A 19203-nucleotide genomic window follows, 5' to 3' on the forward strand; every position below is an offset into this window, starting at 1 on the left:
AAAATGACTCCTCACATGTCTCAAATATGTTTTATCATGAGTAGTTTACCATCTCAACACTCAGCCAGAAAAAACATTTCCCAGTTTCAACACGTGCCATCATAACCTTTACTCACTGTAATACCTTAAGACATGAAAAAAAATTGAAGTGCACTGCAAACAGAATTGAAACAGTTTTACTATGAAATCTGCACAAATTGAAAGAAAAAAATGTTCATCTTGTCAAGTGTAATTGGCAGCGTCGTAACTAATCTAAAATCTAGGGAAGTTAGTATATGCCATTCACCTGTCAGCCTTCTTGAGGTAAGTGTTGTGTTAAAGCACAGAGCTCAGCTGATCCAACGATCACATCTAATGTCAGCGTGCAGTCCGATGTGAAGTTTTGAAAGCCTTGCGGTAATCCAGACTGTCCCTCTTCTATTTAATTACATGCAGCTCAACAGTTTTAAAACCGCTAAATTGGAGGAGATGATGTGGACGCTTCTCCGGCAAGCTGGATTTGCTTCAACAAAAACGGCCAGGCAGCCTTTCTGTGCCCACTTCTGTGTTAGTAATCGGGCGGCTGGTAGCCGGGTGTTGGCTCCAGGTTCGGGGTGAAGGCAGGCTGTGTGCTCAAGTCGGGCAGGGTGGGATAAGCGCTGTAGGTGGTCGGGGTGTAGGGTGTGGGGTTGTAGGCGGTTGGGGCATAGGTGGGCGGGTAGGGCGTGTGTTGGTTGTCAGGCTGCTCTGTATAAGTTGGGATGGCAGTGTCCTCAGCACCTCCACGGAAACGGCCAAAGGCGAAGTAGGTAAGGATTCCCTTTGTGATTAAAAAAAATGGTGTCACAATATGATTGAGAGGTTCGAAATCCCCTTCGCTTGAAATATCACAGCTGTGGCTTCAACATGGTAACAAAAAGAGCCCCTAATGGCACAAATTGACACATCGAAACGGTTTTCGTGCTCACCCAAGTCGCGATAGAGAAGAATGAAAAGGCAATAGTTGCGCGCGCAGCATCCAAAGGGATTCCACTGACATCATGCGTGCGACTCCACTGACTGGCCAACAAGCAGAAACACACGAACCACAAAAATGTCCACACTCCTGAAAAGAACAGACGTGTAAAATGATCCTCTAGACAGGTGTGTCAAATGGGCGCTGGGCCAAATGAAAATTACAAGCCGAGGGCCGAATTGATGGAATGTTGAGCATTCTGACAATGATGCATACACAGTAATCTTTTTTTATTGAAGGGGTTAAGTTACAAAAAAAATAATAATAGGCAAAATGCACTAATCACAATTATAAAATTAAATACTGAAACCAAAATAGTACTGTATAAAGGTTTTTTTTCAAATGCAAATCTGAAGTAGTGAGAAGTAAACCTCATTAGAATAAGGGATTATTATATTCTAGTAAACCTAAGTGAACCAACTAAAAACCTAACAAATATATTCCAATATGATTAGATAAATTAAGCACTATTTTCTAATGGTTTCTGTCAGTAATCTTTAATTTTCTACCTGAACTAAAGACAAATTTTCTTGATCTAATAAAAATCTCCATAACAAGAAAAAAAAAAGCAAACCAGTATTATCCATGCACCACAGGAGCCTATAGATTATATCTCAATAAAACTGTGATACATTTGTTTCAAGGAAAAAATTAAAAGCAGTTTTCTGTGATTCACTCAACTGAAATACACCTCCACTACACTGGGGAAGCAGTGGCGCTTTTGTTTACATTCTTCCTCCATATAGCATAAAGCACAGAGTAAGCACTAAACACGAGGTGTTGACACAAAGAAGCGGACCCTCAAGTCCCTCCCATGAAAAAATATTTAACGACGGAAAAACAATTGAGAATCACTGGGTTAAACCAACACTTTCCTAACCCAAAGTTGCACCGACGACGATAGCAAGTTAGAGCCTGACCACGTGAAGCTCCAACGTAATGATGCATTTTCGAAAGCGCGGAAATCTGGATTTTCCGACTGACACATTAGATTTATGGTCAGCGATTGATAAAGTTGGAGAAAATGAAAAATATTTTTTTGTTACTTATACAGTGATTAGCGCTATCATGGAGATAACAGGGAAAAATTAAGACATTTGAGAGTAGATAGAAAGATACTTTATTTATCCCCGCAGGGAAATTAACAAACAAAATTTAAGATGTTTTCAATGCCTTAGTTTGCGGTTATCAAATTTAAGACTTTTCAAGTTTTTAAAGACCCTATATAGCCCTCAATAGTAAGGGGTACTAAAAATATTTTACATAGGATAGATCAAACTAAAAAGGTTGAGAACCACGACAATAACTGCATCCATTTTATATGCATATTGTAAGTACAAACTTGTTTTGGACTACTATACACTTTATAGTAAAAAAATTGAGATTACTAAAATCAACACTTTTTTAATTGGCTATGACCTCCGACTACAAGTTAAAAAATTGGTATAAATCACCTGTGATGCAATAATGTCAAATAACATGATTGACAGTGGCACTTGTTTTGTTTTTTCCCGATTAAGAATGTCTACCAAACAGGGTCATGAACAGCAGATTAATTTAAAGAGATTTTGTGAGGTCATCCTTGCCCTCTGCAATGCTTACTCAGCAGCATCTGCTGATGACCGAAACAATGAAGAACACATTTTCTCATGCAACCATAACAGTGAGTGGATTGTCTAGCCTTGTGGGACACTGAGGCTCTCAGTATGGAGGAAAACGTGTCAAGGAAATAGTGAAATCGTCAAAAATCTATAGGAGCTTTTACCCAAACTGTAATAAATTGTAAACGTTTGCAGCAAAAATAACCCCAAAATGTTTTGGGTACCATTACAGCCATCATAAAAGTGACGTTCTTCTTACCAGAGAATCCCAGATCTGCAATCGCTGCAAATTTCTTTTGTTGCGCGCTGCCCGTGAAAGGCAGGTAAACATCCAAAAGCAGAAAGCCCACACAGGCCAGGAAAGCGAACACGCCGATGCCCACAGCATAGTGACATGCGGAATCGTTTTGATTGAAGATGCATTTTGGCTCGGGACTGTAGACAGGGTTGATGTAGCCCTCTGTGCTGATGCTGGCAAAAACCACGATGGCAAATAGCTACAATAAGGCAAGTAAACAAGAGTAGTTGGAAAATACATTCAAAACACAAACATACTTATTTTATTGGCCAAAATAACAATCATCAGTGTGTCCCATTGGATTTTGTGATACCCTGGTGACCGGACAGTCTAGAGGGGTCCCGGGGCATGCTACCCCAGAAGAAAGTTTTGTATATTTTAAATTCAAACGCATTGTTTTGTGTATATTAAGCAGAACAAGTAAAATCGAGTTCCTTTTCATATGTAACCTAGTGGTTGAAATTCAGTGCTCTCATCCGAGCGATCCGTGTTCGAGTCCTGTTGCATCAAGCAGAAAAGTTTAAGCTTAGAAAAAGTGAGACACGATGTTAAACCAAGTTCGAATAAAAAGTTAGTTGTGTGCATGATATACGAGTGAGCGTTATACACCATTGAATACAATATATTAAAAATATGATAATAATTTTGAATGAGACAAGTTTATGAGACTCTAGTGGGACAGAATCAAACTTAGTGGCCCACCAGAATCCTTCTATGGTATGGGAAACACTGAAAATGTTTGCTTCTCTCATGTTGATTTTGTTTTTTGCCTCATTGCTAACCAGTTTGGAAAAAAAAAAAACATATTTCAACATTTGAGTTGAACAAATTAAAGTGTACAACTTATTTCCTATTCTTAAAAGATAAATTCACTAAAAGCAGACTGGACTGTTTCATGTTCAGAATGAGTCTACTGGACTAGACAACATTGTTCTTAAACAATATAATGATTAACTTTGGTTTAAGGAGATCCTGGGGCCATATTGAGGTTTGTTGCCATCCACCAACCGCCTCATCATATGACCTAGTTCTGAATGCTGCTGGCAGCCTTGTGATTCCTGAGAAACAGTCAGTTTCCTAATAACGCTCAAATGGAGGTCTGGGAGAAGGACAGAGAGGCACTTATGGGAGAAAGAGGAGGAGGGGACAAAATATACAGACAATAAGCAGCAGGAAGGGAAAACCTAGAATTTAAAGAGGGCAAGACTATTCCATATAAAAATCTGGACCTAATTTATACGGTATGTGATATCGCTGTACCAATCTGACTGTGGAAAAAAGTAACACTGTAGTAGCTTAATTTTTGATTTCAATTGGTTTGCCAGTCCAGAAGATATACAACATACAACAAAATTTCCAAATTAGTTAAATGCAGAGGAAGGGATTTGGTCGTACCCTTGTTTGTGAGAGTATGGTTAAGCCAGGCAAGGAGACGGCAACTTTCTAGTACTGTTTTTAAAACAGATTACACTCGTATTGTGCGACCTGATCTTTCTTAACTACAAAAAAACAAAGCAAAATTTGGCCGCATCTTCGTGTCAAACCCCGGTCATTTATTTCCACGATATTGTAAAGACGTGTTAAGTTCAAAGAAGTATGGACAGCATTCATCAACCCAGGGACAGTGACCAATTTCAGAAATTGCAAACTTTTTTTAAAAAAAGGAAGCAAATCAGTAGAATTGAGGACACTTAAAACCAATCTCCACATGGATTAAAAACCGCCAAAGTCAGGTTAGCAAAACTATAAGCCATGTTGATAGTACACTGCTTTCCTTCTTGTTATGCTGCCCAGAATCACCTTGAAACTGACTTCATGACTCCACAAACTCCTCACACATCTAAAGGTCATCTCCAATGATGGTGTCCATTCGGGAATACACACGAGGACACTGACCTCACCGAGAATCTTATGGCCACAACTTTGCTCAGCCACTTCAATGATAGAAAGATCCACTTTGATTCACTTTCCCCCCACCTACACTTTGGGGTAGGTCAAGCTCTCCAGAGGTGAGAGTTGATGCTCCTCCTGAAAAAGTAAATTGGATCCAAGTCAATGCACCAACAAGTTGTGATTAGTTTATAGTTCTGCCCAAGAGTTCACATGACTGTCAAAGCATACAACGACAATTGCGATGAAACAACTTTAATGCGGACTATAGAAACACTGCAATGACCTTCCAGGATAGGTACTAGGACTGCAAGATTTTGAAAAAAAAAAAAAAAAATTGCAATTTTTTTTTTAGAACAGTACTGCAATTTCGATGTGATTCTCGATTTTAAAAGAAGAGTACGTTATCTGTACTAGTTTTGCTTTTTTGGTAGTACTGAATCATAGTGACCTGTGTTAACTGTCAGAAAACAGCGCCCTCTTCTGGGGAGTTTTGTTAGCGTCCGGTAGGTGTGTGGCATAACGTGCTGCCTCCAAACTTTGCCTTGCCTTTATTGGCCTGTGCTGTTAAAACTTGCCTCTGATTGGCCGGTGCCGTCAAAACCTGAACTGTGACAATTCTGGTTGGCCAAACACTCTCATCTCATCTCATCAGCCGTACCGCTTATCCCCATTAGGGTCGCGGAGGGGGGCTGGAGCCCATCCCAGCCATCTCCGGGCAGTGGGCAGGGGACACCCTCAACTGGTTGCCAGCCAATCGCAGGGCACACGGGGACAGACAACTCACTCGCTCTTCACACCTAGGGACAATTTGGACCAGCCAATTCACCTGAAATGCATGTTTTTTGGAATGTGGGAGGAAACCGGAGTGCCCGGAGAAAACCCACGCAAGCACGGGAAGAACATACGAACTCCGCACAGGAAGTCTGGAGCTGGATTGGAACCCTCACAGGAGGTTCCCATGACATTGACTGTGCCGCACATGCGCTAACCACTGCGCCGCCGTGCTGCCCGGCCAAACACTCAACCACCCAAATAACAAATGGGATAAATTTTAGGCAACCCCACAGGGAAAGCATCCAACTGGTCTTTTTTTTATAACTTTTTATTTCTGACACACACTTTGACAGAGGGTTGATTTATTCATCATACAACAACACAAACAAAAAATATATTCAATTAACTACCCATAAATAACAAAAGAAACAACAACAATAAATGTTAATAAAAGAAAAAAATAAAAGGTGAGCTGTTTAGACATCAAGTAAAAATTGTGTGATAAGCTTCCATCTTTTCTCGAATTGTTCTCGTGGAGTTTCAGTTGAAGTCTTGCAGTGATTTTTTCCATAATGTACATTTGCTTTAATTTGTCTCTCCATTGTTTTAAGTCAGGAGGTTGTGGTTTCAGCCAGGACACTGTGATCATTTTCTTTGCTACCAGAAGCATAACCTTTAGTATATATTTATGTTGAACGGAAAATAATTCTTCTGGCAAAATTCCTAATACGTAGGCCATTGGGTCCAACCGTAACTCCCAACCAATAATCAATTGTATTTCTGTCTGAATACTTCTCCAAAGATTTTATACGACAGGGCAATTCCAGAAAATATGCGTAAAGGGTCTGACCCCTCCACAGTTACGCCAACATAGATTTGCGGTATTTTTATATTTTGAAGTGATAGAGGGTGTATAGAAGAATCGCATTTTTACTTTCCATTCAAACTGTCGGGCTGTTGGTTATTTTGTGTCCCTCTTTCAAAGTTTTTCCCATTCGTTGTCTTATATCACTACATTAGCTTCTTGTTCCCATTTTTTGTTAACCACCATGTCATCTTTACTGAGATCCATTCTCAGAGCTTTATATAGTTTTGATATATCCCTCCTTGATTGATTGTCCTTTTGAAAATGATATTAATAATTCCTCCACTTCAGTTGGCTCCTTACATATTTTCCCCCTTTCATCATGTTTCTGGAGGTAATGCCTTAGTTGCAAATATTTGTAAAAATCATTTCTAGGTAGGTCGAATTCTTGTTGGAGTTGTTCGAATGATTTCATTGCCTGTCCTTCGAATACTTGGGTAATCAACATCAATCCTTTTTGGGCCCATTTTTCAAATCCTACCTCTATAACCCCAGGTTTAAAGTTTGGGTTTTTCGCTATTTTTGTAGCCCTATTCACAGATCTTGATATTTTTAATTGTTTTTACATTGTTGAACAAATTTTAATAGTTCCCTTGATCCATTCAATCTGGATTTTTAACTTCTTCCACCTCATGACTGATATGTATGGTAGCGATTTCACAGGCATATTTGGACAAGATCCAACTGGTCTTAAGGGAATAAATACAGTTCCAGAATGCCAGCTATGAGTGGCAGCGAACTCGGCTATATCTGGTCGGCACGTTTTAAGCTCAGATTCCATTTCTCTGGAGCAAAATTCTGTAGCCACAGTTCAGACAGCAAAGGTTTACAGTGATTATGCTTATAGGCAGTCATAATACAGGAAGTCCTCCATTTATAAGATTTCAGAAGTTTTGACTTTTTGATGCCCTCACCTTGTCTGGCATTTTGTTCCAAGCACCACACAAGTGTTTATCGGTACACAATCCATTCTAGTAGACAACTTTTTCTACGCTTGCCTGAGTTGAAAAAAAAGCTTCTGAAATTGTCAAATGATTGTATTTAAGGCTAAGATTAACATACCTTGTTATGTAAACTTTTTATTTTCTAAACTGTTCAGATTAGTGAATTTCAAAAGCTATACTATGCACATTTTTCTTTTCAAAATCAAATTGATATCGCAATATGACTTGGTGCAATTGTGGAATCGTAAAACCCTGCGTTTTTTTTCAAGGATTTATCATTTGTTATTTGAGTACCCTAAAATTCTGACTATAAGCTGCGACTTTTCCCCCAAGCTTTCAACCCTGTGGCTTTCTCAACGATGCAATTACGACTTAAACACAATTATTAAATAATTAATAAATAATTTCACATTCTTGAAATATGCCTGATAGAGCCCGGATTATGTTCATTGGGGAAAAAAGGCAGAGTAATAAAGCTATACGGTAATCTTGATGCAGTTGATATGTTTCCATGCAGGCAATTGAAATGGTTTTAGTCCGACTGTAAACAGTCCGATTGAAGGGTTGGGTTTGTCCTGTCATTTTCGATCAGTCTTGAATTTGAATGGTCCGATCACGTGTGCACATTACAGCACCCACGCAAATCCTCCATTCAGGATATATTTTTCTTTGTAGGTGCCGCAAAGAACTGTGGATTTAGTGTAGAGACGAATAACGAACTCTGACTTAATTGCTAAACAGGCCTCGAATACATTTGTTTGATTTCTCTGGGAGATTTCCATATATGCCACAGAGGAGCACAACTTGTAAACACACAAGACTCAGGAATGGAGAAGAACTTTTGAGTTGCATGAATATAATCATTTTTCCATTGCCTCTTCCTATCGGATTGCTCACAAGTGACATGTATACATGGTGTTTCTTTTGTCACTAGTTAAGTAAATGATTAATTTGGATCGTTCCAAAAAATGTCAACTTTTGATCTCCCTATTCCCTGCATTTTAAAATACCCATTTAAAGTCAAAGAGAACGACTAAACTCCAAAAGGTAAAACCCTTCCGTAGTTTGTCTTGAGCAGAAGCCTGTAGGTGCTTCTATGTCACGGTCGCCTTGGTGACCAGTCTGCCCCGCCCCCTGGGCAACAGCTGAAAGCAGTTTCACTAATGGTGGATCTGTATTTAAGGCTGCATGGTGGGCTCTGCGGTTGCGGGTTCATTACTACTCATTCTTCACAGTCCCGGTCTGTTATGCCTTGTCCTGTTTTAGTCTGTTATGCCATGTCCCGTTAAGTTTGTGCCGGAGGAACTCTGTATTGTTCTGTTTTGCCCCGGAGTATTGGGCGACTTTTATTTTATTAAATAAAACTTACGGATCGTCAACGCATTTGAGTTCTCCCTTCATGCCTCCTGCCTCTGTTCTGGTCCGGTCCCCTTCCACGCCACCACGCTCTCGTGACAGAATGAACCCGCCTACAAAGAGAACTCAGCGAACGATCCCAGCGCGACTTGGGGAGAGCTGGAGAGCGCAGTTCGGCAGGCGCCTACTGAGTTGGCCTTCCCTGCTCGTTCGAACCACGGCCCCGCCCGTCGTGGCCCTTGCTGTGCCTCGAATCGACTCCCGGGAGGAATTGACGCCTGCCTGTTCGACTCCCATGCCTGCCTGTTCGACTCCCATGCCTGCCTGTTCGACTCCCATGCCTGCCTGTTCGACTCCCATGCCTGGCTGTTCGACTCCCATGCCTGCCTGTTCGACTCCCATGCCTGCCTGTTCGACCCCCATGCCTGCCTTGAGTCTCCCTGTACTGATTTTGTTCAGTCTTTCCTGTCCTGTCTTGTCTGTTCTGAATCTGTTCCCCCTGAGTCTGACTCTTCTGAATCTGATCCCCCCTGAGTCTGACTCTTCTGAATCTGATAACCCCCTGAGTCTGACTCTTCTGAATCTGATAACCCCCTGAGTCTGACTCTTCTGAATCTGATAACCCCCTGAGTGCGACTCTTCTGAATCTGATAACCCCCTGAGTGCGACTCTTCTGAATCTGATAACCCCCTGAGTGCGACTCTTCTGCATCGGCCTGACCTGAGTGCGACTCTTCTGCATCGGCCTGACCTGAGTGCGACTCTTCTGCATCGGCCTGACCTGAGTGCGACTCTTCTGCATCGGCCTGACCTGAGTGCGACTCTTCTGCATCGGCCTGACCTGAGTGCGACTCTTCTGCATCGGCCTGACCTGAGTGCGACTCTTCTGCATCGGCCTGACCTGAGTGCGACTCTTCTGTAGAGGCCTGTCCTGTTTACCTGTTCTGATTTTGCCTGTCCTGTTCACGTCGGTTCTGCCTGTCTGTTATCCCCTGTCCAGCTTGCCCGCCGGACTCCCCCCTGCCGAGCGCCGATTCCGATCCGCCCGACGCAGATGGCGCCTGCCTCTCCCCGTTCCTGCGTGTTCGGAGGAGGAAGCGGGGTTGCCCCAATCGTGAGCGTCGAACCATTCCGGGGCGTGAGGTTGTAATTTTTTCTTTTTTGGGACCTCGGGAGCTGTCCCTTAAGAGGGGGGCTCTGTCACGGTCGCCTTGGTGACCAGTCTGCCCCGCCCCCTGGGCAACAGCTGAAAGCAGTTTCACTAATGGTGGATCTGTATTTAAGGCTGCATGGTGGGCTCTGCGGTTGCGGGTTCATTACTACTCATTCTTCACAGTCCCGGTCTGTTATGCCTTGTCCTGTTTTAGTCTGTTATGCCATGTCCCGTTAAGTTCGTGCCGGAGGAACTCTGTATTGTTCTGTTTTGCCCCGGAGTATTGGGCGACTTTTATTTTATTAAATAAAACTTACGGATCGTCAACGCATTTGAGTTCTCCCTTCATGCCTCCTGCCTCTGTTCTGGTCCGGTCCCCTTCCACGCCACCACGCTCTCGTGACATTCTACTTGTCCAGTAGGTTAAAGAGTTTGTTACCCGAGAGATAAGTAGACACGTCTGTGGCTACAGCCAATCTGTGGCAAGGTTTTTACTTTATGGAATTGGACGCTGCATGACTAAAAATGATCACTAACAATGAAGGCTACATATAAAAGTCGAAGTTAAAAGACTGTCAGTCTAGGGTGTTGTTTTGTATCTGTTGGTGGAAGAGATCAAATGTAAACTGAAAAGGGACGTTCTGCCAAGCAGAAATTACAGTATCACATTACCTGCAGAAAAGCCCCTGTTTACAATTGACACAAACACAACATTGACTGCAGATCCCCACTATAAAAAAAAAAAAACACGAAGCTCCAAGCACAGTCTGTCCTCACCCACCATGGGGAACATTTCTTACTTTGCGACACAAGACTGCGAAATTCACTACAGAGAGCGAGCCGAAGATAGTTGGGTGTTGGAATAGTTCAAACACGAATCCTACAACTTGCTTGCTCTCGTCACTCTGGGTGAAGACAGCATGCATTACTTAGCTTGCCAGATTGGGGTTAATTTTGGGACTTTCATAATTCCATCCAAAAGAAAATAGGTCAAATGGGTAAACAACAGTGTGACACTAAGCAGAATATTTACAGGTGCATTGTCTCCAGTGCCAAGAATTCACAAGAATGTAATTTAGTGTGAAAGAGATTTTTTTACAGTAATTTTACATACTAAGTACCCCCAAAAAATATTTATCTACCGATTCTAGTGATTTGTTTGCAGCTGCCAGGTCAAGATTTAACAAAACACAAGACACAGCAAATACGTTATCAGTCTGCTAGTAAGAAATAACAAAAAAAAGAAAATACTAGTGATAAGGTCAGAAGAGCAAAAAAACGCTGATGATGAGAGGGAAAAAAAATTAAACTATGCAGTTTAAAATGAATGAACTAATAACTTAATTATGAATGAATAAAATGATCAAATAAGAGCAAAGTAACATGAATGAAACGTATGTTGGTAATTGATATCCAGACGATTCAAGTATTCATACATATTTCTGCTGAATTATATAAATATCATCTCCAGAAATATATTTTTTTAAAGATATTTTTGCCCACTTTAAATCAAACTCATTTTATTTCACTAAACACAATTTGTTTGACATGTTTTTAAGAAATCTCATAAATCAAAAGAGATTTTGGATGCACATTGGTTCGTGATTTAGGGCTATACAAATAAAAATGACTTGACTTGACTTTCTGTGTTTATAAGCACTGAATCGTGATAACTTAGAAGACAACTAGTAAATCTACATCTTGCAAAACCATTGAGTATCCTGATAAATTGAGCAAAGACAACAAAAACCTAATCATGTCATTGAAATGATAAGAAGTGTGTCTTTTACTCCTGACATGCCTGTCAGAACAAGTGACAGTTTTCAAAATCCTTAGTGCTGTTCTATGTGCTGTTCTACTGCAAGTAATTTTTACTTATTTAATAAAAATCCCAAGGCAAAAAATGTGTCCTTTTTTTTTTAGCTTGATCGTTACGCATTTTAGTCACCAAGCTGACAGGTATGTTTACAAGTACAATATACAGTCCTATTATTTGTTAAACGAACGATTTGGCCTGCAAAGAAAACTTTTCAGTCTATTGTAGCATATTTCATATCTACTGTATATTAATTGTCATAATAAAAATAATAATAACAACAAAAAAGTTACTCCTTAGTGAATTTTATCTATCACAAGTTTATTTTGGAACGTAACCCGAGGAAACAGACGATAGATTACTCCAGTGTGTTTGTCGGTCTAGTCTGCCGCAGGAAATTCGCCAATTTTATCTCTGGTAAAAAGCATGCCTTTATTCAGTATCTTTTCTTTCTTCCAGTGATCAGTCGGTATTCATCCATGTCAATAGATAGGAGCGGATACATTTTTTCTTTTTTTTATATACTGTACTATAAGACGCTATTTTAGTCACAAGCTTTCAACCCTGCGGCTTATGCAATGATACGGCTAATTTATGCATTGTTCCACCGGCCGCCAAGGGCGCCCAAGCAGTAAAGGTTAGAGTGAGACACGTGGAATAGATGTGTCGAGGAAGACGCAAGTTTAATGTAATGCTGCGCTTTGTGCATGAATAAAACTATCATAAAAAGACCATCATCATGCAAATGGTATCAAGGAAAGTGGAGGGCAACTACCATTTGGAAGTAATTTTACAAGTCTGTTTGTTTGTAAACGGAAATTATGTGGCAAAACGAATGGATTAAAGGAAGCAACGAAGCAGAGATGTTTCAGGCAGATCAGTTGCCAGTATCATGTTTTTTGGAGTCAATATTTTACACGCTTGGATTCTATGGATTAAGTTTGTTGTAACGAAGGCAATTTCGCAAACATTAAAAGAAGTTGAAGACGGCCAAGGGACGTAATGATGAGTTACGCTGGCTTTTTAGTTTCCGGGTATCCTGTTTCAGACTGACCTATTTCAGTGATTGGTGACATCGTATAGACATGTATTTGTTTATCAGAATTCCGGCGGCCCACCGGGGGCTTATGCATGTACAAAATGTTTTCTCCTTTAAAAGTGGTGCAGCTTATAATCAGGTGCGCTCTATAGTGCAGAATTTACTGTACTATTAATCTGCTCAAAAAGAAGTACTGGGAAATATATTTAATAACTTATTTGTTTTGATGAAGCTGTTTAAGATTGCACTGCAAAATGCAATACAATAAATCAAAATCAAAGTATTGCACATTATTTTGCTAATTTATTAATTTTGCTCAAAAGAAAAACAGAAAATTGGTTATAATGTCGTACAAATATTTTGTTCCATTGGTAGATATTTTTTGTTGACTTTAAGTAAAAATTTGGGATCTTTCTGGAAAAATAACGTCACATTTTTGTAAAACTCGGAAAAACAGGTTAAAAAAACAGCACAATCCCAAATTACAGCAAAATTATTAACCAAAAAGAATTAACGGAAGTATGATGACCATAATTGAAAAAAAAAAAAAATACTGTCAAATAAATGAGCTGTACAGAATTTGGAACTTTTCAGTTGCTGATGCCATCTCCTCGCTTGTATCATTTTTGCAGCTCGTTTATAATGTGCGTGCAAGTACATGCATTTCTTTGATGAGCAAAAAAAAAAATTTCTTTTTTAATCTTTCTATGAGCTTGGGTTGGCATTTGGACTGTACCAGAAGTAGGCCACTTCTTACTTTCATCGTTTTCATGCTACACAAATAGAAATTAAAAAAAAAATCCTGTGGAGACGAGCCTGACGACACGATTTAGGGCTCCCCCGGGCATAGGGGTAAGATCTTGGGCCCGGGCCTAGCCCGGCTCGAAAGTCTTTCAGTTAAGTTGTTTATTTATTTATTTTCCTTTCATGGAGGATCTGCACAGCACGCACTTACTTTAACTCAAGTAATTAAAGTTTTTAGATAAAGAACATGCTTACTAAACTATCAGTTTAACTCCAAATCACTAAATCCAAAGACATTTTTATCCTCGGTGTTAAGGTAAAATATGCGCCGCTTCCTCCTCCACCTCCCTCACGTCAGACGTCATTTCCGCTTCCCGCCAATAGCTTACAAGCTTTACAAACTTTCTTTTCAGCTTTTCAGCCGAAAAGTACACTATTCCCAGCTTGTAATCTGTAGAATATAACTTTCTTTTCAGTGCCAATTCATTGTTTCACTTTCACTTTTGTTCATTGCCACCCGTAACAATGCGCACTTTTGGCGCCAAAACATTTCGGCCCTGCACTTGCAGTGCACACTTAAATTAAGGAACTCGACCCCAAGTAAACTCCAAGCTGTGTAGTTTAGCCAAAACGCACAGTTCAGCGCTGAAGTACAGTAAGTAGTATATCCTCAATAGAGACGTGGGGGGTGTTGGAGCCCATCCCAGCTATCTTCGGGCAGTGGGCAGAGGACACCCTGAACTGGTTGCCAGCTAGTCGCAGGGAACACACAGACAGACAAAAAATACAACTTAACTTCTTGCGCCTTAACCCTGAAAAGACCAAAATGTTAATTATTGATTCATCTAAATGCCGTGACTTGTTTTCAAAAACTGCTCTGAACATTGACAAATGTAATATCACCCAGAGTTACACAGTCAAAAATCTAGGTGTCACATTTGTCCGCAATTTGGCCTTCCAAAGACACATTAAGAAAATTACTAGGACAGCTTCTTTCCATCTTCCCAACATTGCTAAAATTCGCCCCTTGCTATCCATGTCTGAGGCGGAAATTATAGTTCATGCATTTGTAACCTCCCATCTGGCTGGTACAAAAGGCTGCAGCGAGGCTTTTAACTAAGACAATAAAGTTTGATCACATTACCTTGATTTTAGCGGACCTGCATTGTCTCCCTGTTAGTTAGAGACATGATTTTAAGGTTCTGTTAGAATTATACAAAAACATGGATGGACTTGCTCCCTCATATTTTTCAGATTTAATTTCCCCTATGTTCCGGTCCAGAGCCTTCGTTTTGAAAATGCTGGTCTACTAGTGATACCAAGAGGCAAGACGAAATCCGCAGGTTCGAGAGCGTTCTCCACTTGGGCCCTGGTGCTGTGGAATGCTCTGCTCTCAGATTTGATCTGCAACCTCAGTGGAACTACTTAAATCTAGGCTTAAAACACACTTAAATTCTATAGCTAATGAATGGCCTTTATTTCATGTTTACAATATATATGTATTGTTTGTTCATGCTACATCTGTTGCAACCTGGTCATCTTTTTGATTTGATTTTATATTATACTTTAATTATCTTATATTTAGTTTTTAATTGTATTGTTTGTTAATGCAACATCAATTGCAGCCTGATTATCTCATCTGCGGTCCCCTTCTCAAGGTTTCTTCATTTTCCTCATCTGAGGTTTTTGTTTTTTTTCTTGCCCTCCTGTAGGTTTTCAATCAGGGGATGGTGTAGTAATAGTCTGTAGTTTGCAATAGTCTGTGCAGCCATTTGAGAGTCCTTGTCTCCATAAAAATAGACATGACTTGACAACTCGCTTATTCACACCAAGGGACAATTTGAACTGGCCAATTAACCTGACATGCATGTTTTTAAAAGGTGGGGGAAACCAGAGTTGCCGGGGAAAACCCATGCAAGCCGGGGAGAACATGCAAACTCCGCACAGGAAAGCCGGTAGCTGGATTTGAACCCATGACCTCATTATTATGGTCGGACGCACTAACCACTCATCTGCAGTGCCGCCCTGCATGTCTGTATATATATCATCTCATCTCATTAGCTGCACCGCTTATCCTCAGTTGGGTCGCGGGGGTGCTGGAGCCCATCCCAGCAATCATTGGGCAGTGGGCAGGGGACACCCTGAACTGTTTGCTAGCCAATCGCAGGGAACACAGGGACAGACAACTCACTCGCTCATTCACACCTAGGGACAATTTGGACCGGCCAATCCACCTGAAATGCATGTCTTTGGAATGTGGGAAGAAACTGGAGTGCCCGGAGGAAACCCACGCAAGCAAGGGGAGAACATACAAACTCCGCACAGTAAGTCCGGTAGCTGGATTTGAACCCACACATGAGGTTCCGAAGACCTTAAATAAAATAAAATCACCCGCTTCTTTCTAGTTTGTAAGTGAACAAACAGTGCTACGTGTACTGAATCTCCAGCCCGCTCAGAACTTTGACTTCATTATTGTTTAATATCTTGTGTATCCATTCAATATGGTTGGTGTAAAGTGTAAAGAAGAGGCGAACAGTTTCTTTTGAAATGAAAGTGGAATAAGAAAACTTGATGCGTTCGAGAAAAGGGTCGGAACGCTTTTTTTCGGCCACTCTTTACCACGGAGGAGGACCTCTCGAAGCACATCTTCCAAAAGTAAGTTAGACTTAACTTTATGTTTATAGAGCATCTTAGTTTATGAAATGTTCATTTTTGGTACAAAACAATACAGGTTACTTATACAAGCCTTAAACATACTTATATAGACCTTAAACATACAAAATATTGCACAGAAGCAACTTACGAACGATCGTCCGGATTTCGTTCGTAAGTCGGGCAGTGTATATATGAATATAAAATTATTCTATTTAAATGCTGCTGCTAAATGTAATTGTACTTTTTCATTGCATTATTATTATCATCAATACTATAACTTAGTGCTTAAAGCACTGTGTAAGCGCTATGATGTATTTCTTATTTTTTGGCCTATTCATCCTGATAGTCTTTTATCTCTTTCTCTTCAAAGTCTCTATATACCTTGTTTTACCCTGGAGTGCCATGTCTAATCTTGTTGCATACAATGTTCCGCAACGTTGATATTAACAATAATAAAATGAACTCTAATCGTAAAAAGTTCAAAAAAAGTTTAAAGAAAATTGTTTTCTGTATTAAGACTTTATTACGTGTTTGTGCTGTCGTGCCGCGTGTAATCTCGTTGCAAACAATATCCACTACGTTGATCTCAATAAAGACAATTCAAATGCCAATTGTATTTGTTAGGTTTTAAGCATGTTCGATTACATTCAAAAGACTTAATGCGTCAAATGTCCAAAATTCGATCAGTCCGGTCCCATCTTGTAGCCATTTTTATATGCCCGTTTTATCATAGTGCATTTCTATTTTCTGAGGAAGTGTTTTGTATGATTACAGCGAACAGAATCGTAGAATACTCGGATAGGACACAGTTAAGTTCTGGATAGCTAAAAACAAATCTTTGGTTCGTCTTGAGAGCCTCAACTGACAGGTGCACGCAACATAACGCCAAGGTTGGAGCTTGCAAACTTCGCCAAGTGGTAAAAAAAGAAAAGAGTCAAACACACCCTGCCATGACTGCACCTGTTCGCACCCGCGGCGACTGTTAGCCGTATTCTGTTACAAAACTAGCATTTACGGTACTCACCCAACTCAGGAGCCGCACGATAGTTTGCGGTTGTCGGAGAAACTTGACCACGTCCAAGCCTCCTCCGGCGAGTGAAACTCCGTACGGACTTGAAGCTCCCGTTCCCTCCATGACTACTGCCGCCTTCGACAAGCAACTCCACTGTCTTACGTCGCGAGTCAAGTCGTTGAGCAAGGGGCAACTGAAGTGAAGAGTACTGATGGGTCGTCCGCTGACGAAACGGCTCTGTGAGCCGGCTCTTTAAAGCCAACGACGAGAGCCGTCTCTTTTCCAAATTCTCTCTCTCTCTCTCTCTCTCTCTCTCTCTCTCTCTCTCTCTCTCTCTCTCTCTCTCTCTCTCTCTCTCTCTCTCTCTCTCTCTCTCTCTCTCTCTCTCTCTCTCTCTGTGTCTCTGTCTCTCGGTTTCTCTGTCTCTCTTTCACCTTTTCTCCCTCACTCTTTCCCTCTCTCTTCACCTCTTTTCCTGTCTTTGTCTCTTCCTCCCTCTTTCCTCCTCTCTTTTTCTCCCTTCTCCCTATCTCTCTTTTGCGCTCTCTTCTTCTTTCAATGCCTCTCTCCCTTCTCCCTCTCTATCTCTCTCTTTCCCTCTGCTTTTCTCTCTTCTCTCTTTATTTCACTTTCTTCCCCTCTCTTTCTCCCTTTATATTTCTTGTTCTCTTTCTCCCTCCATCTATTCGTCTCATTCTCTCTCTCTTTATCGCATACTATCTCCTCTGTTTTGCTGTTTTTCTCTTTCCACCGCTTTGAGTCTCTCTTTGTCTCTTTCTCACTCTTTTTTTCTCCCTCCTCCCATCTCCTCTCCTTCTTTCTCTCTCTTCCCATTTCTTTCAGTCTTTCTCTCCTTCCCCTTCTCTCTTCATTTCTTCCTTTTATTTTTTTGCTTTCTGTTACATTCACCTGTTCTTTCTCTCTCTTTCTTGCTTTCCCTCTCTCTTGCACTCTCTCTTTTCTTCTCTTCCTCTCTCTCATTTTCTCTTTCTCTCTTGCTCTCTCATTTTGTCTATTTCACTCATCTCTTTTTTCTTTTTCTCTATTACTCTCTCTCTCCTCTCTCTCTCTCTCTCTCTCTCTCTCTCTCTCTCATATATGTATCAAATGATTATGTCTTTCTCTCGCTTTCTGTCTCTCTTATTTTCTCCGTCTTTTTCTCTCTGTACAGATATCTCCCTTTCTATTTCTTTATTTTCCTCATGTTGAGGTTTTTTAGTTTTTCCTTGCCCTCATGTAGGTTTTAGATCAGGGCATGGTGTAATAATAATTTGTAATAATCTGTGGTCTGTGCAGACCTTTGAGATTCTTTGTGATTCAGGGCTATACAAATAAACATGACTTGACATGACTTGACCTATTACTTTCTCAGACTCTTTCTCGTTTTTACCTAAATAATTCTCTCTGTCCCCCCTTCTGTCTATCTCTCATTTTTTCTGTCTTTCTTCTGCTCTTTCTATCTTCGGCTCTCTCCTTCTTGAAAGCGCTCGTGACTGTTCATATATTCATCCATCTTCTGCACTGTTTATACTAACTTGGGTCGCAGAGCCCATCTCAGTGGAGCCCATCTCAGCCACCTTTAGGCAGTGGGTAGGGGGACACCCAGAATTGGTAGCCAGACAGTAGGACGGATGGAAGTGACTGGCCAGTATGAGGATAAGCTCACTGTATATTATACAGTATCATGGTGCATTTACAAAATGAATTAATTTGGTGCTCTATTTTTCAATATTATTGTAAATATATAATTTTTAAAAATGTATATGAAGAGTCGTTTGGGAGCCGAAGGAGCCCGCTCTTTATCAGTGAGCTGAGCCGAAAACGCCGGTTCTCTAAAAAGAGCCGGACTTGCCATCACTACTCCAGACAGTGCAGTCCTGATTGAGTGGGACAAAGACCGCCTCCTCATTCCGCCTGCTTGCTTGTTTTGATGCCGTAGAGGTGCGCGGGTGGTCCCAAGGAAAGGAGACATGAGAATTGCCCGCAGCGTGCGAGTCTCGTGAGGCAAATTGAACCGTAAAGGGATTCATTCAAGACATTTCAAACTTGCAAAACGTGTG

General features: G+C 40.8%; 1 protein-coding gene across 1 annotated transcript; it reads right to left on the reverse strand.

Annotated features, from left to right (window-relative positions):
- Positions 1-16: 16 nt before the first annotated feature.
- On the reverse strand, positions 17-17364 carry syngr2b (synaptogyrin 2b). Its single transcript, XM_088342449.1, has 4 exons — positions 17156-17364; positions 2855-3092; positions 948-1084; positions 17-799 (listed from the first exon to the last, which is right to left on the reverse strand). The coding sequence occupies exons 1-4, from the start codon at positions 17264-17266 to the stop codon at positions 548-550; spliced, it is 738 nt and encodes a 245-aa protein (XP_088198575.1). The 5' UTR covers positions 17267-17364; the 3' UTR covers positions 17-547.
- Positions 17365-19203: the final 1839 nt, after the last annotated feature.

The sequence above is a fragment of the Urocampus carinirostris genome, chromosome 8 (genome assembly GCF_059441175.1).
Source record: "Urocampus carinirostris isolate Australia breed hairy pipefish chromosome 8, RoL_Ucar_1.0, whole genome shotgun sequence".
NCBI lineage: Eukaryota > Metazoa > Chordata > Actinopteri > Syngnathiformes > Syngnathidae > Urocampus > Urocampus carinirostris.